The 23,971-nt window shown below is 43.5% G+C and overlaps 1 protein-coding gene across 1 annotated transcript; it reads left to right on the forward strand.

Annotated features, from left to right (window-relative positions):
* Positions 1–8,169: 8,169 nt before the first annotated feature.
* On the forward strand, positions 8,170–10,492 carry LOC120943630 (hemoglobin subunit beta-3-like). The gene is made up of 3 exons (XM_040357030.1): positions 8,170–8,329; positions 9,364–9,586; positions 10,280–10,492. Exons 1-3 carry the CDS (start codon positions 8,238–8,240, stop codon positions 10,406–10,408), a joined length of 444 nt encoding a protein of 147 aa, XP_040212964.1. The 5' UTR covers positions 8,170–8,237; the 3' UTR covers positions 10,409–10,492.
* The last annotated feature ends 13,479 nt before the right edge of the window (positions 10,493–23,971 follow it).

Raw genomic sequence — 23,971 nt, forward strand, 5'->3', positions numbered from 1 at the left:
TGTGCAATACTCAGAGACATGGCCAAGGTAAGAAAGGCTGAAAGACGACCACCACTGAACAAGACACACAAGCTGAAACATCAAGACTGGGCCAAGAAATATCTCAAGACTGATTTTTCTAAGGTTTTATGGACTGATGAAATGAGAGTGAGTCTTGATGGGCCAGATGGATGGGCCCGTGGCTGGATTGGTAAAGGGCAGAGAGCTCCAGTCCGACTCAGACGCCAGCAAGGTGGAGGTGGAGTACTGGTTTGGGCTGGTATCATCAAAGATGAGCTTGTGGGGCCTTTTCGGGTTGAGGATGGAGTCAAGCTCAACTCCCAGTCCTACTGCCAGTTTCTGGAAGACACCTTCTTCAAGCAGTGGTACAGGAAGAAGTCTGCATCCTTCAAGAAAAACATGATTTTCATGCAGGACAATGCTCCATCACACGCGTCAAAGTACTCCACAGCGTGGCTGGCAAGAAAGGGTATAAAAGAAGAAAAACTAATGACATGGCCTCCTTGTTCACCTGATCTGAACCCCATTGAGAACCTGTGGTCCATCATCAAATGTGAGATTTACAAGGAGGGAAAACAGTACACCTCTCTGAACAGTGTCTGGGAGGCTGTGGTTGCTGCTGCACGAAATGTTGATGGTGAACAGATCAAAACACTGACAGAATCCATGGATGTCAGGCTTTTGAGTGTCCTTGCAAAGAAAGGTGGCTATATTGGTCACTGATTTGTTTTTGTTTTGTTTTTGAATGTCAGAAATGTATATTTGTGAATGTTGAGATGTTATATTGGTTTCACTGGTAAAAATAAATAATTGAAATGGGTATATATTTGTTTTTTGTTAAGTTGCCTAATAATTATGCACAGTAATAGTCACCTGCACACACAGATATCCCCCTAAAATAGCTAAAACTAAAAACAAACTAAAAACTACTTCCAAAAATATTCCGCTTTGATATTAATGAGTTTTTTGGGTTCATTGAGAACATGGTTGTTGTTTAATAATAAAATTAATCCTCAAAAATACAACTTGCCTAATAATTCTGCACTCCCTGTAGTTCCAAACGGATCAAAATGTTTCGTTGGGCAAAAATTGAGCCCCTTATATAATAGTTCAGTCTCTTCCACACTAAGAGGTCCTTGCGAGATGTTCGTCACATGTTCCCTGGTGAAGGACCCAGGTCCCCAAAGCCCTTTTTAGGACAATAACTTGCATATAGCCTTTAAAATGAGCACTTTTGATTTTGAATGTTCGAGTCCAAAAGACTTTAACGGGGTTCTAAAGTTTGCGCAAACTTTCGGTCCGTTCGAAGGTTCTAATGCGAACTGAACTGGGGGGGTGTTCGGCTCATCCCTACAAATCATGCTAAAAACACGCCAAAACACACACTGAAAAAGCGCAGGCACTCTGCAATCAAAAAGGTTTTGTAGCTACTTTGGGGCGTTTGTCGCACGTAGGGCAACCAATTCAAGTAAATAGGCTGCCTTATAATGACACAGCTATAAAAACCAGACAGAGATTCAAATCCTTCCACACTATGTCCAAAAACAAAAAAAACAGATGTACCTTGTGAAGCATTATTATGAATGTTCAGCAAAAAGTATACAGTACTTTGAAAAAGTAATTGCCCCCTAAACCTGATAAGGGTTGTGCCACCCTTGGCGGAAACTGTAATCAAGCGTTTGCGATAACTGACAATGAGTCTTTTACAATGCTGTAGAGGAATTTTGGCCCACTTTTCTCTACAGAATTGTTTTAATTCAACCACATTGGAGGCTTTTCTAGCATGAGCGGCCTGTATAAGTTCATGCCACGGCATCCCACTTGGACTTAAGTCTGGACTTCTACTAGGCCACTCCAAAACCTTAATTATTATTTTTTGAGCCATTCAGGATTGGACTTGCTGGTGTGTTTCGGATCATTGTCCTGCTTCATAACCCAAGTGTACTTGACCTGAGATTACGACCTGATGGCTAGACATTCTCCTTCAGGATTTTCCGATAGAGGGCAGAATTCACTGTTTCATGAATTATGGCAAGTCGTCCAGGTCCAGAAGCTGCAAAGCAGCCCCAGATCATCACACTACCACCCCATGTTTGACTGTTGGTATGATGTTCTTTTTATGAAATGCTGTGTTTGTTTTACTCCAGATGTAACGGGACGCACACCTTCCAAAAAGTTTAACTTTTATCTCACGAGAGAATTTTTGCCCAGTCATTCTTAAGCCCCGTACACACGACCAATTTTCCTGCCAGGAAAACTGCAAGAGAGCTTTTGGACATGTGTATGCTTCCTAGCAGTTTTCCCATCAGGAAAACAGACGGGAACCTGCTCTCTATTTTCTTGCCGGGTTTTTTGCCGCCAGATTTACTAATATTCTATGGGAAACACTTCGAGGCAGTGTCCATGGAGCATACACACGCCGGGATTCCCAGCGGTCTTACAAGCACACTTTTTTTGGAAAAAGTAAAAATTTTTGAATAAAAAAATAAGACAACAGTAAAGTTAGCCCAATTTTTTTACATTGTGAAAGATAATGTTACACTGAGTAAATTGATACCCAACATGTCACGCTTCAAAATTGCACCCGCTCGTGGAATGGCGTCAAACTTTTACCCTTAAAAATCTCGATAGGCAATGTTTAAAAAATTCTGCAGGTTACATGTTTTGAGTTACAGAGGGGGTCTAGGGCTAGAATTATTGCTCTCGCTCTAACAATCTCGGCAATACTTCACATGTGTGGCTTGAACACTATTTCCATATGCAGGCGCTACTCATGTATGCTTTTGCTTCTGCAAGCGAGCTCGGCGGAACTGGGCGTGTTTACAAATTTTTTATTTTATTTTTATTATCTATTTTACCTTTTATTTTTTATTTTTAAACTGTTCTTTTTTTTTTAAAGGAATGTAAACAAACAACAAAAAAGCATGACAGGACTTCTTAAATATGAGATCTGGTTTTTAAAAAGACCTCAGATCTCATATTTACACAAAAATGAAATGATATGGAGATGGGTGGGGACCATCTTCCCTTCACTCATCTCCATACCCAGCCAGTAGAAGGATCTGATCGCCTCCACCACTACCGATGGCTCCGTTAAGTGGCAGAGAGGGCACTGGAGTGCGGCGGGAAGCCCCCCTCCCGCTGCTGATAAAAGTGATCTCATGGCGCAAAGACCACTTTTATCTGAAAGCGGACTGCCCGCTGAAGAAGAGGATACTGGGGTTATGGTAGCTAGCTGCTGCCATAACAACGGTATTCCTCTTCAAAGTAGGGACATATAATGATGGCGGGCAGTCCTTACAGGGGTTGTAAAGGTTTGTTTTTTATTTTGTAAATAGATTACTTTAAGCTAGTGCATTGTTGGTTCACTTACCCTTTCCTTCATTTTCCCTTCTAAATTTTTTTTTTCTTTGCCTGAATTTCTCACTTCTTGTAAGCTTGCCCCATCATCCAAGCTATTCTGTCTGGGGGTTAGTCAGCGTGCTTGCCCCCTCCCTTGGGACTACATCCCTGCGGGGAGATGTTGTGAACGTTCACATCCCCTGCAGGGATGTAGTCCCAAGGGAGGGGGCGAGCACGCTGGCTAACCCCCAGCCAGAATGGCTCAGATGATGGGGGCAAGCTTACTGAGGAGGAACAGGAAGTGAGAAATTCAGACAAAGAAAAAAAACATTTAGAAGGGAAATCAAAGGAAAAGGTAAGTGAACCAACAATGCACTAGTTTAAAGGAACCTATTTAGAAAATTAAACATTAACCTTTACAACCTCTTTAACCACTTAAGCCCCGGACCTTTAGGCAGCTAAATGCCCAGGCCAGGTTTTGCGATTCAGCACTGCGGTCGTGCGACTGGCTCCCAAACAAAATTGGCGTCCTTTTTTCCCCACAAATAGACATTTATTTTGGTGGTATTTGATCACCTCTGCGGTTTTTATTTTTTGCGCTATAAACAAAAATAAAGCGACAATTTTGAAAAAAATGCAATATTTTTTACTTTTTGTTATAATAAATATCCCCCAAAAACATATATAAAAAATGTTTTTTCCCTCAGTTTAGGCTGATACGTATTCTTCCACATATTTTTAGTAAAAAAAATCGCAATAAGCGTTTATCGATTGGTTTGCGCACAATTTATAGCGTTTACAAAATAGGGGATAGTTTTATTGCATTTTTATTAATTTTTTTTTTTTACTACTAATGGCGGCGATCAGCGATTTTTTTCGTGACTGCAACATTATGGCGGACACTTCGGACAATTTTGACACATTTTTGGGACCATTGCCATTTTCACAGCAAAAAATGCATTTAAATTGCATTGTTTATTGTGAAAATGACAGTTGCAGTTTGGGAGTTAACCACAGGGGGCGCTGTAGGAGTTAGGGTTCGCCTAGTGTGTGTTTACAACTGTAGGGGGGTGTGGCTGTAGGACTGACATCATCGATCGAGTCTCCCTTATATAAGGGATCACTCGATCGATACGCCGCGACAGTGAAGCACGGGGAAGCCGGGGAGCGATCGCGACGGAGCGGCCATAAACAAATAGCCGCGCCGTCGTCCCGGATCGCTCCCCGAGGGAACCCGACCGCCGCATGTAGCGGGGGGGGTCCCGATCGGACCCCCGACCCGCGGAAAGGCAATGTACGCCCATTTGCCTGTACGTGCCATTCTGTGGACGTACATATACATGCGGCGGTCGGGAAGTGGTTAAGTGGTTAAAAACTGTATTTTGTAATTACTCGGGTTATCTTTTTGTGTAATAGTAAAATTTGTTTGATGATTTGAATCATTTAAGTGTGACAGATATGCAAAAAAAATAATCTGGAAGGGGGCAAAAACTTTTTCACAGCACTATATACATATATATATATATATATATATATATATATATATATATATATATATATATGTATAAGTAACGGAATGGCCGTGATACCCAGAGACATTTGAAGGATGCGGGGTACTCCTGTGCCAGCTTCACCAGTGACTCTTGGGTCTAGGGTCATCCTATGTCCAATAGGGGCATAGGATGACTGAGAAATGATATCTCGGATTACATGAGATGGGACAGTAATGATAATTCATGTATTGCAGGATATCTTGAAATATTACAGGTGGTTAATTCTGACCCCAACAGGTCAATAGGAGAGTGACTCATTCATGTGGGGACACATACTGTTGAGGTGTTAATTGAGTCTGGCTCCTAAGATATTTCATTGTGTGAAAGTCTATTGATGATAGATGTGTTGGGGGTTGGCAGTCTGAAAGGTCAGATGGCTGACTTTTTAGCTGTAGTGGATTAGCATGTCAATTACGTCTACAAAGGAATGTGTATTGTGTATCAGGTGAGAATAGCTTATCGCGGAGTCAGAACGTCTGGGTAAATGACTAGTAATTAGTTCATGTAGATTATCTGAATGTCATTATCTAAAGGAATGTGTATTGAGCACCCATTGTGTCATGTTGTGGGTGGAGTTGAGTCATTGTCCATATTTGCTTGCTAACTGTATAAGAAGAGCTGAGTTTACCATTAAAGGATTCATTTGTTTGGAACCAGAGAACAGAGCTTGTGTCTCGTTATTCTGGGAAAATCCATATGGATCGTGTCTGCTGGATTGTGGAGTGTCGGATAAGCTGTCTTGGGTTGGTGGAATGGAATATCGTAAACGGTGTTAACCCCTGACCGTTACTATATATATATATATATATATATATATATATACACAGTATATATATATATATATATATATAGTATCTCACAAGAGTGAATACACCCCTCGCATTTTTGTAAATATTTTATTATATCTTTTCATGTGACAACACTGAAGAAATGACACTTTGCTACAATGTAAAGTAGTGAGTATACAGCTTGTATAACAGTGTACACCCCTAAGTGAAAATGTCCAATTGAGCCCAATTAGCCATTTTCCCTCCCCAGTGTCATGTGACTCATTAGTGTTATAAGGTCTCCGGTGTGAATGGGGGAGAAGGTGTTAAATCTGGTGTTATCACTTTTAGGCCGCGTACACACGGTTGATCCATCCGATGAGAATGGTCCGACGGACCGTTTTTTTAATCGGTTCACAGATGAAGCAGACCAATGGTCTGATGTGCGTACACACCATCAGTTCAAAACCCGATCGGGTCAGAACGCGGTGACGTAAAACACACTACGTGCTGAAAAAAACGAAGTTCAATGCTTCCAAGCATGTGTCGATTTCTGAGCATGCGCGTGTTTTGAACCGATGCTTTTGTGTACTAACCATCGGTTTTGACTGATGGTTAGCCGTCCATCGGTTCAATTTTAAAGCAAGTTCTAAAACTTTGGTCTGAAGGACAAAAGTCCGATGGCCCGTACACACGGTCGGTTTGGACTGATGAAACTGGACTTCGGTCCGTTTTCATCGGTTTGGACCGATCGTGTGTACGCGGCCTTACTCTTTCATACTGGTCACTGGAAGTTCAACATTGCACCTCATGGCAAAGAACTCTGAGTATCTGACAAAAATAATTGTTGCTCTTCATAAAGATGGCCTAGGCTATAAGAAGATTGCCAAGACCCTGAAACTGAGCTGCCATACGGTGGCCAAGACCATACATCGGTTTAACAGGACAGGCTGCACTCAGAATAGGCCTCGCCATGGTCGATCAAAGAAGTTGAATGCACGTGCTCAGCGTCATATCCAGAGGTTATCTTTGGGAAACAGACGTATGAGTGCTGCCAGCACACTGCATCAAATTGGTCTGGCGTCCCAACAGGAAGCCTCTTCTAAAGACGATGCACAAGAAAGTCCTCAAACAGTTTGCTGAAAAAAAGCAGACTAAGGACATGGATTACTGGAACCACGTACTCTGATTAGACCATGATAAACTTATTTGGTTCAGATGGTGTCAAGTGTGTGTGTGGCGGCAACCAGATGAGGAGTACAAAGACAAGTGTGTCTTGCCTACAGTCAAGCATGGTGGTGGGAATGTCATGGTCTGGGGCTGCATGAGCACTGCCGACACTGGGGAGCTACAGTACATTGAGGGAACCATGAATGCCAACATGTACTGTGACATACTGAAGCAGGGCATGATCCCCCTCCCTTCGGAGACTGGGTCGCAGGGAAATATTCCAACATGATAACGACCCCAAACACACCTTCAAGACGAGCATTGCCTTGCTAAAGAAGCTGAGGGTAAAGGTGAATTTCTGGCCAAGCATGTCTCCATACCTAAACCCTATTGAGCATCTGTGGGGCATCCTCAAATGGAAGATGGAGGACCGCAAGGTCTCTAACATCCACAAGCTCTGTGATGTCGTCATGGAGGAGTGGAGGAGGAGGACTCCAATGGCAACTCGTGAAGCTCTGGTGAACTCCATGCCCAAGAGGGTTAAGACAGTGCTGGAAAATAATTGTGGCCACACAAGATATTAAAACTTTGGGCTCAATTTGGAAATTTTCACTTAGGGGTGTACTCACTTTTGTTGCCAGCGGTTTAGACATTAATGGCTGTGTGTTGAGTTATTTTGAGGGTAAAGCACATTTACACTATTATACAAGCTGTAATTTCTTCAGTGTTGTCACATGAAAAGATAAAATTTAAATATTTACAAAAAATGTGAGGGGTGTACTCACTTTTGTGAGATACTATATATATGTATTGTTATAGCCTTGCAATTAAAAATATAAAAAGTATATGGAAAGTATGTACCCAAAATATACGGTACACTTGAATAACATTCAATATATTTAATTAAAAAATGTGTTGTAAAAACTACTAAGCAATTAAAAATGATGTTGATATCATCATGATCCTATTTATCTATATAATGTAATACTATGGGGACCTGAGAGTATCATTCCTATGTATAATACCTGTAACACATGAAATCTGTTGCCATGTTGCATGAAAGACATCTGTAAAAATTGGATGCTCTGTGTCAAGAATTGTATCTGTTGCACAGCTGTTTATGTCTTATCTGCTTTCACTGTATGCATAGTAAGACCAAGTTCTGTGCGATCAGCATGTAGCCATAGAAAATAAGCTATGAACAAGGCATGATATAAAACAGCATAGTCAGTGATATGATTCACTTAACAGTTTAACGGAGATACAATACTATGACAAAGCACAAATGAAATGTAGGTGTGACTTACAAAGCAGACTATAAATAAAATAGGGAGAAAGTTGTGTTTGCCATCCACCATCTACTTCTTTAAGCAAGAGCTACTCTCATCTGACTCAATCCAACACCATGGTTCACTGGACTGCTGAAGAGAAGGCCGCCATCAACTCCGTGTGGCAGAAGGTCGATATTGAACAGGATGGACATGAAGCACTTACCAGGTATAACAACTTCCCTTTTTCAGAATCTCTCTACTATGCTACCAGTATCTTCTAACCTGAATCATTTAACAGTCTTCTAATGTTATATTATTTCCTTGGTTTCAAATCGCAAAATGTAATGTATTTAACTTAACAAAGAAATGAATTTGATACTTCAATGAACCAGATTTGGGATTGCCTAATAAGGCACTATGTAAAGTGGGATTCAATAGGTTCTTTATGTATTGCATATTTTACACCTTTATTGTTTTTGGATTGTCCAAATCCAATCATTGTGACTGTGAATTAGAAAAATAGAAAGCGATGGGAAATCTTTCCAGTGGGGACACAGACAGAAAAAAACAACCTGGGAGAGATTCCAATCTTTACCCACTTTATCCAAATTGAAAAAAAAGAAGAATCAGTTATTTACTGCTGCCTGTGTCCCCAATAGGTGTAACCACCTTTTCTGTTTGTCCTGGTCACCATTGTCACCTAGACTGAAAATGAGAGAAAATCCCAAAGCTTGAGTTGCCACCAGAACAGAAATGGAAGGAAAATATTCTAATGAGGACACCTGTCTAAGAGGAGATTTTCACCATTACAGGGACATTTCTTCTCCTTCTCCTGTTGTGGCTATAGGACAGGAAGTGAAGGGAAATCTCTCCAATGGCATTTTTTTTTATTAAAATAATACTTTCAAAGAATCTTAGAAAAATGATAATTGGAATTTTTTTATCTTTACTGATATTTCTTTCTGTTATTTTCCTTTCCTAACATGGGACTTCCTACATTATAGATACTGTAATAATATTAGTTTTGAAAGTAACAAATATCTTTACACGGTGTGATTACATAATATCTTTTTGTTATTCATATCCTTGCACATATATAAACAATTAATATTTAGTATAAGTTCACAAGTACATACCAGTCATTCATACAGGTACTGCATCATACCCATGAAGTTGTAGTTAATAATTGATGATGTATATATGTTTGAAGGTTCCTGGTGGAAAATATTAATCAAACATATCTTCTTCCATATTTTATAGGCTGTTTTTAGTCTACCCCTGGACCCAGAGGTATTTCGGCACCTTTGGAGATCTCTCCAGCCCAGCTGCAATTGCTGGTAATGCTAAGGTGCACGCACATGGCAAGAAGATTCTGGGAGCTATTGACAATGCCATCCATCACCTAGACAACGTGAAGGGCACTCTGCACGACCTCAGTGAAAAACATGCTAACCAACTGCATGTGGACCCTGAGAACTTTAGGGTAATAATCTTAATATTTTATTTAACATTGGGCTTGATTGCTTTCTATTGACCAAACAGAAATGTCCTGTATTACTTTGTCACCTTTGTGTATATTTAAATACAAAACTCTGCTCATTTTGAGGAGTAAGAAATAGTTAAAAATTCAGGCATTCTTTTTTTTTTTTTGCTTTGTCTCATGGGGGGGATTTTCATGTGCTTCTTAGAGACTAATAAAGAAGTGTGAGCAAATCTCTAAGGCTGGGTTTACATATATATAAACCGGATGCATTTTTGACAGCATCCAATTCACATAACATGTGAGTGTGACCGGCTTTCAATGGAGTCAGTTCATACATGTCTTGGGCATCTGCGGTGCAGTTTTGAAAAGGGTCCTGTATGTTTTTGGGTCCAGTTCAGGTGCAAATTCAGTGAAAAATTTGCACTTGAATTGGCTTTGATATTGTCTTAATAACTAGAGTAATGGTCAATAGTAATCCACAGCAAATAATTCTTCTTTAGCAGCTCAAGGAATAAGTAACAACTGCTGATCCCTCTTTGGTTGTAGTACACTAACACATTTTCAAACTTTTTTGCGCATTACTTTGGGTAACTAAAAACACTGTTATATATTACTCTTCTTCTAATTAAATAATTTGATAATGTAATGATTTGCCTAAATACTAATAACAAAATGTTACTTTTTTTTATGCAGCGTCTTGGAGAAGTGTTTGTTGTTGTCCTGGCTGCCAAACTGGGAAAAGCCTTTAGCCCTCAAGTCCAGCATGCATGGGAGAAGTTTGTTGCTGTCCTGGTTGATGCTCTTAGCCACAGCTATCAGTAAACTACAACATGAACAGAAAGCAGCATAAATTCCTCTATTAATGTGTGTTCCATTTGTAGCACGTGTAATAAAAAATAAAAAACTGAAAAAAGTTTCCTTCTCTAATGTCATATTTATTTGTAGATGCTAAATAATGAATGTGGCCTGTAAAAGAAAATAGGTTTGTTTGGTGTGTTTCCTAGTTAGGCTAACTGATTTCAGAGGACAAAGATAAAGAGGTTGATTTACTAAAGGCAAAAATACTGTGCACTTTGCAAAGTGTAGTTGCCCTCTGCAAGTGCAAATGTTCCAGAGCTTAGTAAATGAGCAGAAGCTCTGCTGACTTCCACCACCCAATCATGTGCAAGCAAAACTACTCTTCTTATTATTTTCCTTGCATGTGATTGGATATTCTTTGCAAAGTGAAGCCTTACCTCACTTAACAAGCTCTGGAGCAACTGCACTTTGCAAAGTTCACAGTCTGTTTGGCTTTAGTAAAACAACCCCAAAGAATCTGGAATTCATTTTTCATGAATGCTATTTTTATCCTGGCCCTTAACCACTTAAGGACCTTGTTTGTTTTTAAGACTCGGTGTTTAGAGTTTAACCACTTGCCGACGGCGCACCGTCATTATACGTCCACAAGGTGGCTCTGCTGGGCGAGAGCACGTAATATGACGTCCTCTCTCCCAGCCGCCACTAGGGGCGTGCGCGCCCCCGACTCCCGTGCGTGTGCCCGGCGGGCGCGATCGCCGCCGGGCACATGCGATCGCTCGGTACAGAGCGGGGACCGGGAGCTGTGTGTGTAAACACACAGCTCCCGGTCCTGTCAGCAGGGGAAATGCTGATCTTCGGTTCATACAATGTATGAACCAAGGATCAGTGTTTCCCCTAGTGAGGCCACCCCCCCCACAGTAAGAACACACCCAGGCATACTTAACCCCTTCCCCACCCCCTAGTGTTAACCCCTTCACTGCCAGTGGCATTTTTATAGTAATCCAATGCATTTTTATAGCACTGATCGCTATAAAAATGCCAATGGTCCCAAAAATGTGTCAAAAGTGTCCGAAGTGTCCGCCATAATGTCGCAATACCGAAAAAAAAATCACTGATCGCCGCCATTACTAGTAAAAAAAATATAATAAAAATGACATAAAAATACCCCCTATTTTGTAAACGCTATAACTTTTGCGCAAACCAATCAATAAACGCTTATTGCGATTTTTTTAACGAAAAATATGTAGAAGAAAACGTATCAGCCTAAACTGAGGAAAAAAAATGTTTTTTTACATATTTTTGGGGGATATTTATTATAGCAAAATGTAAAAATTATTCATTTTTTTCAAAATTGTCGCTCTATTTTTGTTTATAGCGCAAAAACTAAAAACCGCAGAGGTGATCAAATACCACCAAAAGAAAGCTCTATTTGTGGGAAAAAAAGGACGCCAATTTTGTTTGGGAGCCACGTCGCACGACCGCGCAATTGTCTGTTAAAGCGACGCAGTCCCGAATCGCAAAAAGTACTCTGGTCTTTGGGCAGCAATATGGTCCGGGGGGTAAGTGGTTAAAACATTTTTTTTTGCTAGAAAATTAGAACCCACAAACATTATACATTTTTTTCTAACACCCTAGAGTATAAAATGGCTGTCATTGCAATACTTTTTGTCATACCGTATTTGCACATCGGTCTAACAAGCGCACATTTCTTTTGGAAAAAAATTACTTTTTTTAATACAGTAAAATTAGCCCAATTTGTTTTTATATTGTGAAAGATAATGTTACGCCAAGTAAATTGATACCCAGCATGTCACGCTTCAAAATTGCGCCCGCTCGTGGAATGGCATCAAACTTTTACCCTTAAAAATCTCCATAGGCGGCGTTTAAAAAATTCTACAGGTTGCATGTTTTGAGTTACAGAAGAGGGCTAGAATTATTGCTCTAACGATCACAGCAATACCTCACATGTGTGGTTTTAACGAATGTGGGCGCTACTCACGTATGCATTTGCTTCTGCGCACAAGATCGTCGGGACAGGGGCTCTTTAAAAGAAATAAAAAAAATCTTATTTATTTTACTTTCTTTTATTTATTTTTACACTGTTTTTAAAAATAATTAATATTTGGATCACTTTTATTCCTATTACAAATTGTAATAGAAAAAAGCATGACAGGTCCTCTTAAATATGAGATCTGGGGTCAAAAAGACCTCAGATCTCATATTTAAGCTAAAATACAATAAAAAAATACATAAAAATTGTAATTTGAAAATCACCCTGTGCTGGGCAGATTCCCCCTGCTGCTTGGCTGCAGGGAAAGGGGCTGAGGAATCTCTGTCCCCAGTCCCTTTCTTTGTCTCAAAAGTGAGACATCAGGGGTCTGTTTAGACCCTTGATATTTCACCAAAGCCCCCCAATGGGGCACCTAAGAAAAATGTAAAAAAAAAAAAAATTAACATTATTGCATAAACATATTATAAAACAACAATACAATTGTAAAATGTAATTAAAAAATAAACTACTGACACCAACCTCTGCCTTACTGACATCGTCCCGTGCTCTACCGACGCGTTCCATTGCCCTACTGCCCTATATATTTATACACACACACAAGTGTGTTTGAGCTTTGGGGTGCACACCCTAATGCAATATGCTGGGCACACCTATGGCCTTAAGAGATGGATATCTTGGTTGTGGCAGCAGCTGCTGCCGTTACCGAGATATCCCTCTTCAAAAAGAGGACGTATATAGTCGTCCGCAGGTCCTGAAGTGGTTAAAGAGGAAGTAAACCCCGATGGGTTTTACTTCCTCTTTATTTCCCTGCAAAGGTAAAGCATAATGGGCTACTATGCATCGCCCAATTATGTGTCAAATACCTGAAACCGAAGCCTGCGATGTCCCCACTGGCCGGAGGCGTCCATCTAGAGCCCTCTTCCGTCCGGGGCAGCGGACTCCGGCTCTTTGACTGGCCGGAGTTGTGTGGTGTCACTCCCGTGCATGCATGCTGGAGCCGCCAGTCACGGCATGATCCCCTATAGAAACGGCACAGCGCGCCCTTTCTAAAGTGTGCATGTAGGTGAAAGTGGTTGTACGGGTGTACAACCACTTTAATGGTCTCTTTCAAGGGAGGACTGAAATTATTGTTCCTAGGGGGCAAACACAATCAACTAGTGCTTTCATGGCAGGGACAGATTTTTGTGGGATAAAAACAGTGTACCATGCGATGTATGCCACGGTGCCACATTGATAGGTGGGCATGGTAAAAGGTACATTTTCCAAAATGACATAGCTAATTAAAACACACTTTATTATCTTCCAGCATCAGCTTCCTTTAACATTTTGTCACATTATCAGAGTCACAATGAAAGTTGCTGATGGACCTCTACCAGAACCGTGATTTCAGGTCTGAACAGAAAATAATATAATGCTTAAAAGCTAACAATAGTTTCACATCCCTTTTGTCCCTAGTGGTCTGTCCAGTGCCCTGCATACACTTTTATATTATATACTGTTCTTTCTGCCTGGCAACTGGAGATGGTCCATAGCAACCAAAAAAGTGTCCCTTTACGTCAAAAGTGCTTTTAGACCAGCTAGAAAACAGCGATAATAAATTAGAATCACTTTCAGAATTTAGCGATAATAATTTGTGGGGAAATTCGTCAGCCAACCCTGAAAGTAATGACAGCGACAATTCTGCAAATGAGCAAATTTCAGTGTTTTTGATTTGATTACATTATTGAATACTTTTTTTTATTATTAATATTATAATATTATTTGTTATAATTATTTATATTTTTACTGTAGATTGTCCATAGCAACCAAAAGTTTCTTTTTATGTCAAAAATGGTTTTAGATCAGCTAGAAAACAGCGATAATAAATTATAATCACTTGCAGAATTGTGCGATAGCGATTTGCGGAGAAATTCGTCATAAAAAAAAAAAAAATAATGACAGCAACAATTCTGCAACTGAGCAAATTTCAGTGATTTTGAGTTGATTACATTATTGAATATTTTTTATTTTAATTATATTATTACTTGCTATAATTATTTATAATTATTTATTATATTATAATTTAAAATTTTGTTTTTAAAAAAATGTCATACGGGATGCCTATTAGATTCTTGTTTGGTCAGATTTAAGTGAGTTATTCCTAAAAATCACAGGCCTACAGTATAAAACACCAAATTTCCTTGCAAATAATTGTACCGCTTTTGGTACGTAATTCCAGACAGAATCATACCGCCAGGGAGGTTAAAGACTGCCCACCGCATATATATTGCGGCAGGGTGGCTCTATTGCATGAAACAACATACCTGCACTAGATGCTGTGAGCACCCGCGAGCCCGCTGCACAGAGGGTCCGGCAGAGGATAGAGGCTATGTACACAAGGTAGATCCCCATTCTGACAGGGAAGTACACAGATCTTCTGTACCTAGTAATCAGCAACAGCAATCTCTGTGTTCTTCCTGTCAGTTCATCCCTCACACAGTTAGAAAACACTAGCAGGGAACACATTCAACCCTTTGATTGCTCCTGTTAACCCCTTCCCTGCCAGTGTCATTTATACAGTGATCAGTGCATTTTTTTTAGCACTGCTCACTGTATTGGTGTCACTGGTCCCCAAAAAGTGTCACTTAGGGTCAGATTTGTCCACCGCAATGTCGCAGTCCTGCTTAAAGCGGTGGTTCACCCTCCATAACAACATTTTAGCATAAAATTAGGCATAGTAGCGCGAGCTACAGTATGCCTGTATTTATTTTTTTAGCCCCGTACTCACTGTGCAATCATATATTGAAGATTTCGACTCCCCGCGGGGAATGGGCGTTCCTATCCAGAGGGAAGGTGATTGACGGCCGGCTCTGGCACATCACGCTCCCCGAAGACAGCCGGAGTAGGTCTCGGCTCTTCACGGCGCTATACGGCGCCTGCGCACAGACTATGCGCAGGCGCCGTGAAGAGCCAAGTCCTATTTCGGGCTATTTCCGGAGAAGCGTGACACGCCAGAGCCGGCCGTCAATCACCTTCCCTCTGGATAGGAACGCCCATTCCCCGCGGGGAGTCGGAATCTTCAATACACGATTGCACAGTGAGTACGGGGCTAAAAAAAAAAATACAGGCATACTGTAGCTCGCGCTACTATGCCTAATTTTATGCTAGAGGAAAAAAACATTTTTTTTTTTTATAGGGTGAACCCCCGCTTTAAAATCGCTGACCTCCACCATTACCAGTAAAAACAATTAAAAAAATCCATAAATCTATCCCATAGTTTGTAAACACTATAACTTTTGGGCAAGCCAATCAATATACGCTTATTGGGATTTTTTACTGAAAATAAAGTATCTCACAAAATGAGTACACCCCTCACATTTTTGTAAATATTTTATTATATATTTTCATGTGAAAACACTGAAGAAATTACACTTTTCTATAATGTAAAGTAGTGAGTGTACAGCGTGTATAACAGTGTAAATTTGCTGTCCCCTCAAAATTGCTCAACACAGCCATTAATATCTAAACCGCTGGCAACAAAAGTGAGTACACCCCTAAGTGAAAATGTTCATATTGGGCCCAAAGTGTCAATATTTTGTGTTGCCACCATTATTTTCCAGCACTGCATGGATTTCACCAGGGCTTCACAGGTTGCCACTGGAGTCCTCTTCCACTCCTCCATGATGACATCACAGAGCTGGTGGATGTTAGAGACCTTGCGCTCCTCCATCTTCCGTTTGAGGATGCCCCACAGATGCTCAATGGGGTTTAGGTCTGGAGACATGCTTGGCCAGTCCATCACCTTTACCCTCATATTCTGTAGCAAGGCAGTGGTCGTCTTGGAGGTGTGTTTTGGGCCATTATCATGTTGCAATACTGTCCTGCGGCCCAGTCTCCGAAGGGAGGAGATCATGCTCTGCTTCAGTATACCACAGTACATGTTGGCATTCATGGTTCCCTCAATGAACTGTAGCTCCCTAGTGCAGCCCCAAACCATGACATTCCCACCACAATGCTTTACTGTAGGCAAGACACATTTTTTTCTCCTCGCCTGGTTGCTGCCACACACGCTAGACACCATCTGAACCAAATACGTTTATCTTGGTCACATCAGACCACAGGACATTGTTTTCAGTAATCCATGTTCTTAGTCTGCTTGTCTTCAGCAAACTGTTTGCGGGCTTTCCTGTGCATCATCTTTAGAAGAAGCTTCCTTCTGGGATGGCAGCCATGCAGACCAATTTGATACAGTGTGCGGCGTTTGGTCTGAGCACTGACAGGCTGACCCTCCACCCCTTCAACCTCTGCAGCAATGCTGGCAGCACTCATATGTCTATTTCCCAAAGACAACCCCTGAATATGACGCTGAGCATGTGCACTCAACTTCTTTGGTTGACCATGGCGAGGCCTGTTCTGAGTGGAACCTGTCCTGTTAAACCGCTGTATGGTCTTGGCCACCGTGCTGCAGCTCAGTTTCAAGGTCTTGGCAATCTTCTTATAGCCTAGGCCATATTTATGTAGAGCAACAATTCTTTTTTTCTGATCCTCTGATAGTTCTTTGCCATGAGGTGCCATGTTGAACTTCCAGTAACCAGTAGGAGAGAGTGAGAGCCTGGGCAGGAAGGGGGTGTAAGTGCCCTGCAGGCAAGTGGTTAAGGGGGTATATCCTTCCGGGGGTGAAATGGTTAAAATTTCAGTTTTGCAGGGAGCAGCGTTTTTAATCATGTTAAAAAAGCAAAATTTCTTTAAATAATATGCCTGGGATGTCCTCAACCTGCATGTGAAGTGGCACATCTGTTTGATATATACAACCTTTTATAACAAAACTGACAGTATTTGACTGTGGAGGGTTTCCTTATAAAATATTCCTGCTAAATCCATCTTCACTGGGAGATATAAGGATTGGCAAGCTCAGCCCAAACTCCTCTATATAGTTTACAGTGGTGATCCAAGCTTATAATATTCCACTAGTCTTAATTTAACATAATCATTATCTTCACTTGAGTAAACCCAGCATTTCACATTTCTGATATGTGCCTTCTTTACCATGTACTTGAAAATATAATACTGTTCTCTTTGTATTGGTCCCTTTGTGTTAAATCTCTTGAGCTACTGCCAGTCCCTCTGTTTTCCTATTAAAAGCTGATCACACTGGGGCGTGGCCTGGACAGGCATGTGAGCGGACGCTTGGCACGGAGCTCCCGCTATTGATCCTGCAACGATCCTTCCCGCGGCGATCCTGTACCACACAAAGCGCCGACAGACCCACCCTACCTTCCTCCATACGGCGGCGACCACACAGAGACCTTCCCGATCCCCGAGATGGCCCGTAGAGGCGAAAAAGACGCGGCGGTGGTGGCGGCCCTGGCCCTCCAAGATGGCGCCGGCCCCGTCCTCCCTCAGAAGGCCGCGCGCGGCTGGGAGACACACAAGGAGACGGGTAAGCCGGCCAAGACCTCAAAACAGCAGGGGAGGGAGCAGCCCAAAGATATGCTGTACTATACCCAAAAGCTCCAGGGCCCGAGCTGCTCCCTTCCCCCTCAGCTGTCGACACCATTACATGAGGCGGGGGGGCAGGATGGCGCCTCCACCCTAGATGACACGCTGCCCCTGGAGGTGTCCCAAGGACAGATAGCTGACCTGTTTGAGAGGCCAGAGGATGCCCCACAACCCACGCTGAGTGAGATCCTGCAGGCAGTGCAAAGCTGCACCACATCTGTGACTGCGTCCGTGGATGGCCTAAAGCTGCAGTTTGGGGCCCTGACAGAAACTGTGTCATTTATCCGACATGACATCCAGAAAATAAGAGAACGCACCACGGCAGTGGAGGGGCGCGTTAGTGAGGTGGAGGACCAGATGCCCCACCTCGTTAGAGACACCAGAACTGCGCTGCAGCAAGCGGGTCAGGCGAACGCAAAGACAGACGATATCGAGAACCGCCTACGAAGGAACAATGTTCGCATCGTGGGGCTCCCTGAGAAGGTGGAGGGCCGGGACCCCACAGCCTTCGTGGAGTCATGGCTCCAGGAGATATTTGGTGCGGAAGCATTTACCACACTATTTGCGGTGGAGAGAGCCCACCGCACGCCACCAAGACCCCTCCCGCCAGGTAATCCGCCGAGGCCCATGCTCGCCAGGCTCCTCAATTATAGAGACAGAGAAATAGTGCTCAGGCTGGCGCGGGAGAAGGGGACTGTACACTATAATGGAGCAAGAGTCTCATTCTACCCGGACTTTTCCGCAGAAGTGCAGCGCAGGAGAGCCAAATTTGCTGATGTGAAGAAGCGCCTACAAAAGATTCAAGTGACATACGCCATGCTGTACCCGGCCAAACTAAGAGTCACAGTCAGAGGCCAAGCCACCTTCTTCGAATCCGCCGCGGATGCTGCGGAGTGGTTGGACCGCAACGAACAAGATTTGCGCAGGAGAAGGGACGTAGACGAGGGGGACTGAAACACCTGACCGCACAAGATGGACTAGGTATGACACCTGTTGTGGGAAATGCCTGTTTTTTATGTCTCTAATTGCGGGACATTGCTATTTTCTCTTTCTTTTTTTTTGTTTTTGTCAGCGCGAGCTCAGAGCTTTTGAAAATTTACCTTTCCAATGTTGGAATCTGAGCGGCGGAGGGGGAGGCCCCCCCTCTATGTCGCACACGCTAGAGAACGACCCCGCAGTCTGGGGAGGACTGATAGGTGCCCGGTTGGCACAGAGTTCCGGAGACTGTGTTTTTTCATCTCAGTTTTTGTGTTGTTTTTTGCTCATCTCACTATACGCTACGCTACCTCCCCTCTCCCCACATTATATTTTTTATACCTCCACCCATTTCGTGCATGGACTGATGCCTACAGGCACGCATTTTTTGTTCTGGACTCCTGTGCTCGGGGTGGACTTGAGACGCTATCGCCGTACGGCGGTGCCATTTATCCCCAACGGTCATGGCTACCACACCTATAGTATCATGGAATGTCCGTGGTGTCCATGACCCCCTGAAGCGCACTATGATTGGCTCATGCCTGAAGAAGTTCCATCCTGCAGTAGTGGGTCTCCAGGAGACTCATCTTACGAAAGACACTATAGGCTGCCTGGGACTTTCCTGGGTGGGCAAGGCATACCACTCCACTCACACCTCTTACTCTCGGGGGGTGAGTGTTTTGGTTCACAAATCCTTGGCCTACCAGGAAATAGAATCGGTAATAGACTCCCAAGGGAGATATGTTTTTTTGCATTGCAAACTCTTTACTGTGACAATGATACTTGCTTTTGTATATATTCCCCCCCCCTTTTCTAGAGAGGTTATACAATGTCTCCTGTCACATTTAGCGGACAAGCCGGATATACCTGTCATGATTATGGGGGACTTTAATGGGTGCTTGGACCCCAGGCTGGATAGGCATCCGCCGGCCATACCTCCGCTGGGGGGCAGAGGCACTATTTTGAGCCGCCTGCTGGCGGAGGTGGGTTGGATGGATGTTTGGAGAGTCAGACACCCGACGACCAAACAATTCTCCTGTTTTTCTAAGACCCATGGGTCGCTTTCACGCATTGATCTATGCGTGGGGTCCACCCAGGTTCTGCAAATGGTCTCCAAGTCGGAATATCTCCCCCGAGGGGTATCGGACCACTCACCCCTGGCAGTACACCTTATTACCCGCCCGGCCTCCTCCCTGCCCAGGGCCCCCTGGAAAATGAACGCATTCTGGTTAAAACTGTTCACCTCTCATGAGCGAATAGGGCTGCAGATAGGGAAATACTTTACGGAAAATGGCCAAGGGGGCGATGCAGTCGAGGGGTGGGATGCATTTAAGGCTTGCCTTAGGGGCACGTTCATTGCTGAAATCACTGCCGTTAAGCGCAACTCCGCAGCACTTCTAGAACAGGTCGGGGACCAGGTGCAGAGACTGGAATTACAATACGTAACAGATCCCTCGGACTCCGCGAGGGACGCTTGGATGTCGGGCCAGGACTCCCTGGACCGGTTGAGAGCGTCCACCGCGGAAAAGAAACGTTTTTTTACCAAGCAGGCTTTTTACGAGGAGGGGGAAAAGACGGGCAGACTTTTGGCCAGGATTGCCAGGTCCCAACAGGCGTCCCCGGCCATAGGAGCAATTCGCAACTCTCAGGGGAGGCTAGTGAACGATCCAGAGCGGATAGTTGCCGTGCTGGCGACCTTCTACATGGATCTGTATAAACCCTGTGACGACTACCCTGACAGTGAGCTACAAACCTACATAGAAGACGTGGATCTTCCGATGTTGTCCCGACAGGCCCGAGCTGCAATGGACGCTCCCCTCACCCTTGACGAATTGACGAAGGCGGCTGCCTCCTTCCCTACCTGTAAGGCTCCGGGAGACGATGGGATCCCTATGGAGGTATACACCCAATATGGGGGGGAGATTCTCCCCAAACTCCTAGAGGTCTTTAATGCTGCTTTTGAACAGGGGAAGCTACCCCCCTCCATGACAAGGGCAAACATTATTCTTTTGTTGAAACCAGGCAAGGACCCTCTAGACCCAGGCTCATACAGGCCCATCTCCCTGCTGCAGAGCGACGTTAAAATTTTAGCCAAAGTACTAGCCATGAGGGTTAACACGATTATTCTATCCATAATCCACCCTGACCAGGCGGGATTTATGCCACGTAGTTCCACCGCGACCAACCTTCGCCGCCTGTACCTAAACATGCAGACCCCATCGGACACCGTCGGCCAACGGGCACTGTTGTCACTTGATGCCAATAAGGCTTTCGACAGTGTCGGCTGGCGGTATCTGTGGGTGATATTGGCCAAGTTTGGCTTCGGCCCTAATTTTTTGAGGTGGGTGAGACTGTTGTATGACGCGCCCCAGGCGGCCGTGCGATTGTCGGACCGGATGTCTCCTGCCTTCGCTTTGGGCAGGGGGACCAGGCAGGGCTGTCCCCTGTCCCCCCTGCTCTTCGCCTTGGCGATTGAGCCCCTGGCGGCCCTGGTGCGGGCCTGCCCGGCGGTTAGGGGCTTCCGATATGGAGACATGCATGAGAAACTCATGTTGTACGCCGACGACATGCTCCTGTTTCTGGAAGATACAGATGAATCCCTGAGCCAGGTGATGTCCCTTGTGGTGAGGTTCGGACATTTTTCTGGCCTCACCATAAATTGGACTAAATCCGCGTTGATGTACTTGGACGGACCTCCTCGGTCCGAGGGTGGCCCCTCAACCCCTGTCCCGGTAGTGTCCTCTTTTAAATACCTAGGGGTGCATGTTTCCCCCATAGTGACTGATTATAGTCGCTTGAATATCTTTCCCCTACTGACCAGGTTCAGAGACAAGATCCATATATGGAATAGGCTGCAAATGTCCCTCGCGGGTAAGACCAATCTCATTAAGATGATCCTGATGCCACAGTTGCTGTACCTGCTCCACAATTCCCCGATAGTTATCACCCTCAAAACTTTTAGAGTGGTAAACTCACTCTTTAGACAACTGCTATGGCACACCAAAACGCCCAGGATAAAGCTGGAGCAATTGCAGCGGCCCAAGGAGGGAGGGGGCCTGGCACTCCCCAACCCATGGATCTACTACCTAGCTGCGCAGCTACAGCACCTAATTGGTGCCATGTCTCCGGCCCCGGCCGGCTCCTCGGCCAGGCTTTTACTGTTTGGCACTGGGGCCCGGTCGATTCCGGAGGGACTTGAGGCTCAGCACTTCCAGAAGCCCAATAGGAAAATGCCCACATATGCACTTACCCAGAAGGTGTGGAACAAGGCGAGGCAGCTCCAGGGGGTCACAGGGTTTACTGAATACAGCCCGATATGGGATAACGACAATTACACGGAATTAGCCAAACTAGATCAGGGCCCCCGGTGGAGCCATCGGGGTATTAGCCTACTCAAACAGATTTTTCATAGGGGCACTTTGCTCCCATTTGATACTTTAAGGTCCAGATTTGCGCTCCCACAAAACATGCTTTTTTACTATGTCCAGCTGCAACATGCAATCAGGGCCCAGGGGGGCGCGGTGGAGTGGGCTCAGTCCCCCACTCCGGTCTTCCGCGTCCTACGGGACACTTCGGAGACCAAGGGCATTATTTCACTGTGCTATAATATGCTGCTTGACTCTTTTCTAGAGGGACATCCTATGAAGGTGGCAGATCAGTGGGAGGAGGACGTTGGGCCATTGACAGGTGACATGTGGGAGGAGGCACTGCAGGTGGTCAATAGTTGCTCCCTTAACGTCGCACAGAGAATATCGCAACTATATATCCTACTACGGGTCCACTACACCCCCGTGAAACTCTTTAAAATGGGCAGGGTCCCTGACCCCATGTGCAACAGGTGCAGGGTAGGGACGGGTGATTTGATTCACCTGCTCTGGCGTTGCCCCAAACTCCACAGGTTCTGGAGGGAGGTCATGGACACGCTCAACTCTGTCTTCCAGACTACCGTTCCCTTAGAACCAGTCTATTGCCTGCTCGGAGTACTGGAGGGGGTGGTGTCGGAGGAGATAGCTAGAATAGCACTCAATAGAGCTTTATTCCAGGCCAGGAAGGTCATTCTCCTGAAGTGGAAACTGGAGGCGCCCCCCACGTTTAAACTATGGGTGACACATATGGGCAAGATGCTTGTGATGGAAAGGTACATTTATCAGCACAGGGGTAGGGTGGGCAAGTTTGACAGAATATGGGATCCATGGCTAGCCACACCCGGCCTGAGCCCTGTGGAGCTCGTCCAGATGAGATTGTTAGGAGGTAACTAAATTCGCTAGATATGGAAGAGTGGGAAGGGAGGACGCAATATAGGGTAGGATGCATACATGCTTGGTATCTGACGAAGAGTTGTATGTGTAGTGTATTGTTTATACCTTGTATGAGATGTCATACTGCTGTTTTCTTGTTTGTTCTATGAGCAATAAAAACTTTTCTGATTTAAAAAAAAAAAAAGCTGATCACACTAAGCAGGAGAACACATCGTTGTCAGTTTAGCTGTGCTGGAAACTCAGCCTGTTCTCCTCGAATGATCAGACTGTGTCCTGACATGCCTTTCTACCCAACCACTGGGAAGCTCAGTGTGCTGCTTTTTCTCCCCCCCAGCTCTTATGCAGCTGAGAACAGAGCATATATGTAATCATTTATAAAAAAAAGGGGAAAAAGGTACTGTATTTATAATGTTTTATATATATATATATATATATATATATATATATATATATATATATATATATATATATACATATATATATATATATATATATATTTATATATTTATATATATATATATATATATATATATATATATATATATATATATATATATATATATATATTTTTTTATATATATATATATATATATATATATATATATATATATATATATATATATATACACACACACACACACACACACACACAAATGATTTACATTTTGCATTTTAATTATATTTTAAACTGAATGGCCCGTTTTATAAGGTAAGGGTTTACAATCACTTTAAACAAAGTTTCACAGACTAAGACAAATGGGTCATTAATCAATGATTGACCAGGCAGGATCAAACAAAAGGGTTGTGGTATTACTATATTATATTATTTTTATATTTTTTTTGTACGAATAAAGTATGACATCA

Source organism: Rana temporaria, chromosome 6, assembly GCF_905171775.1.
Source record: "Rana temporaria chromosome 6, aRanTem1.1, whole genome shotgun sequence".
NCBI classification, from domain to species: Eukaryota; Metazoa; Chordata; class Amphibia; order Anura; family Ranidae; genus Rana; species Rana temporaria.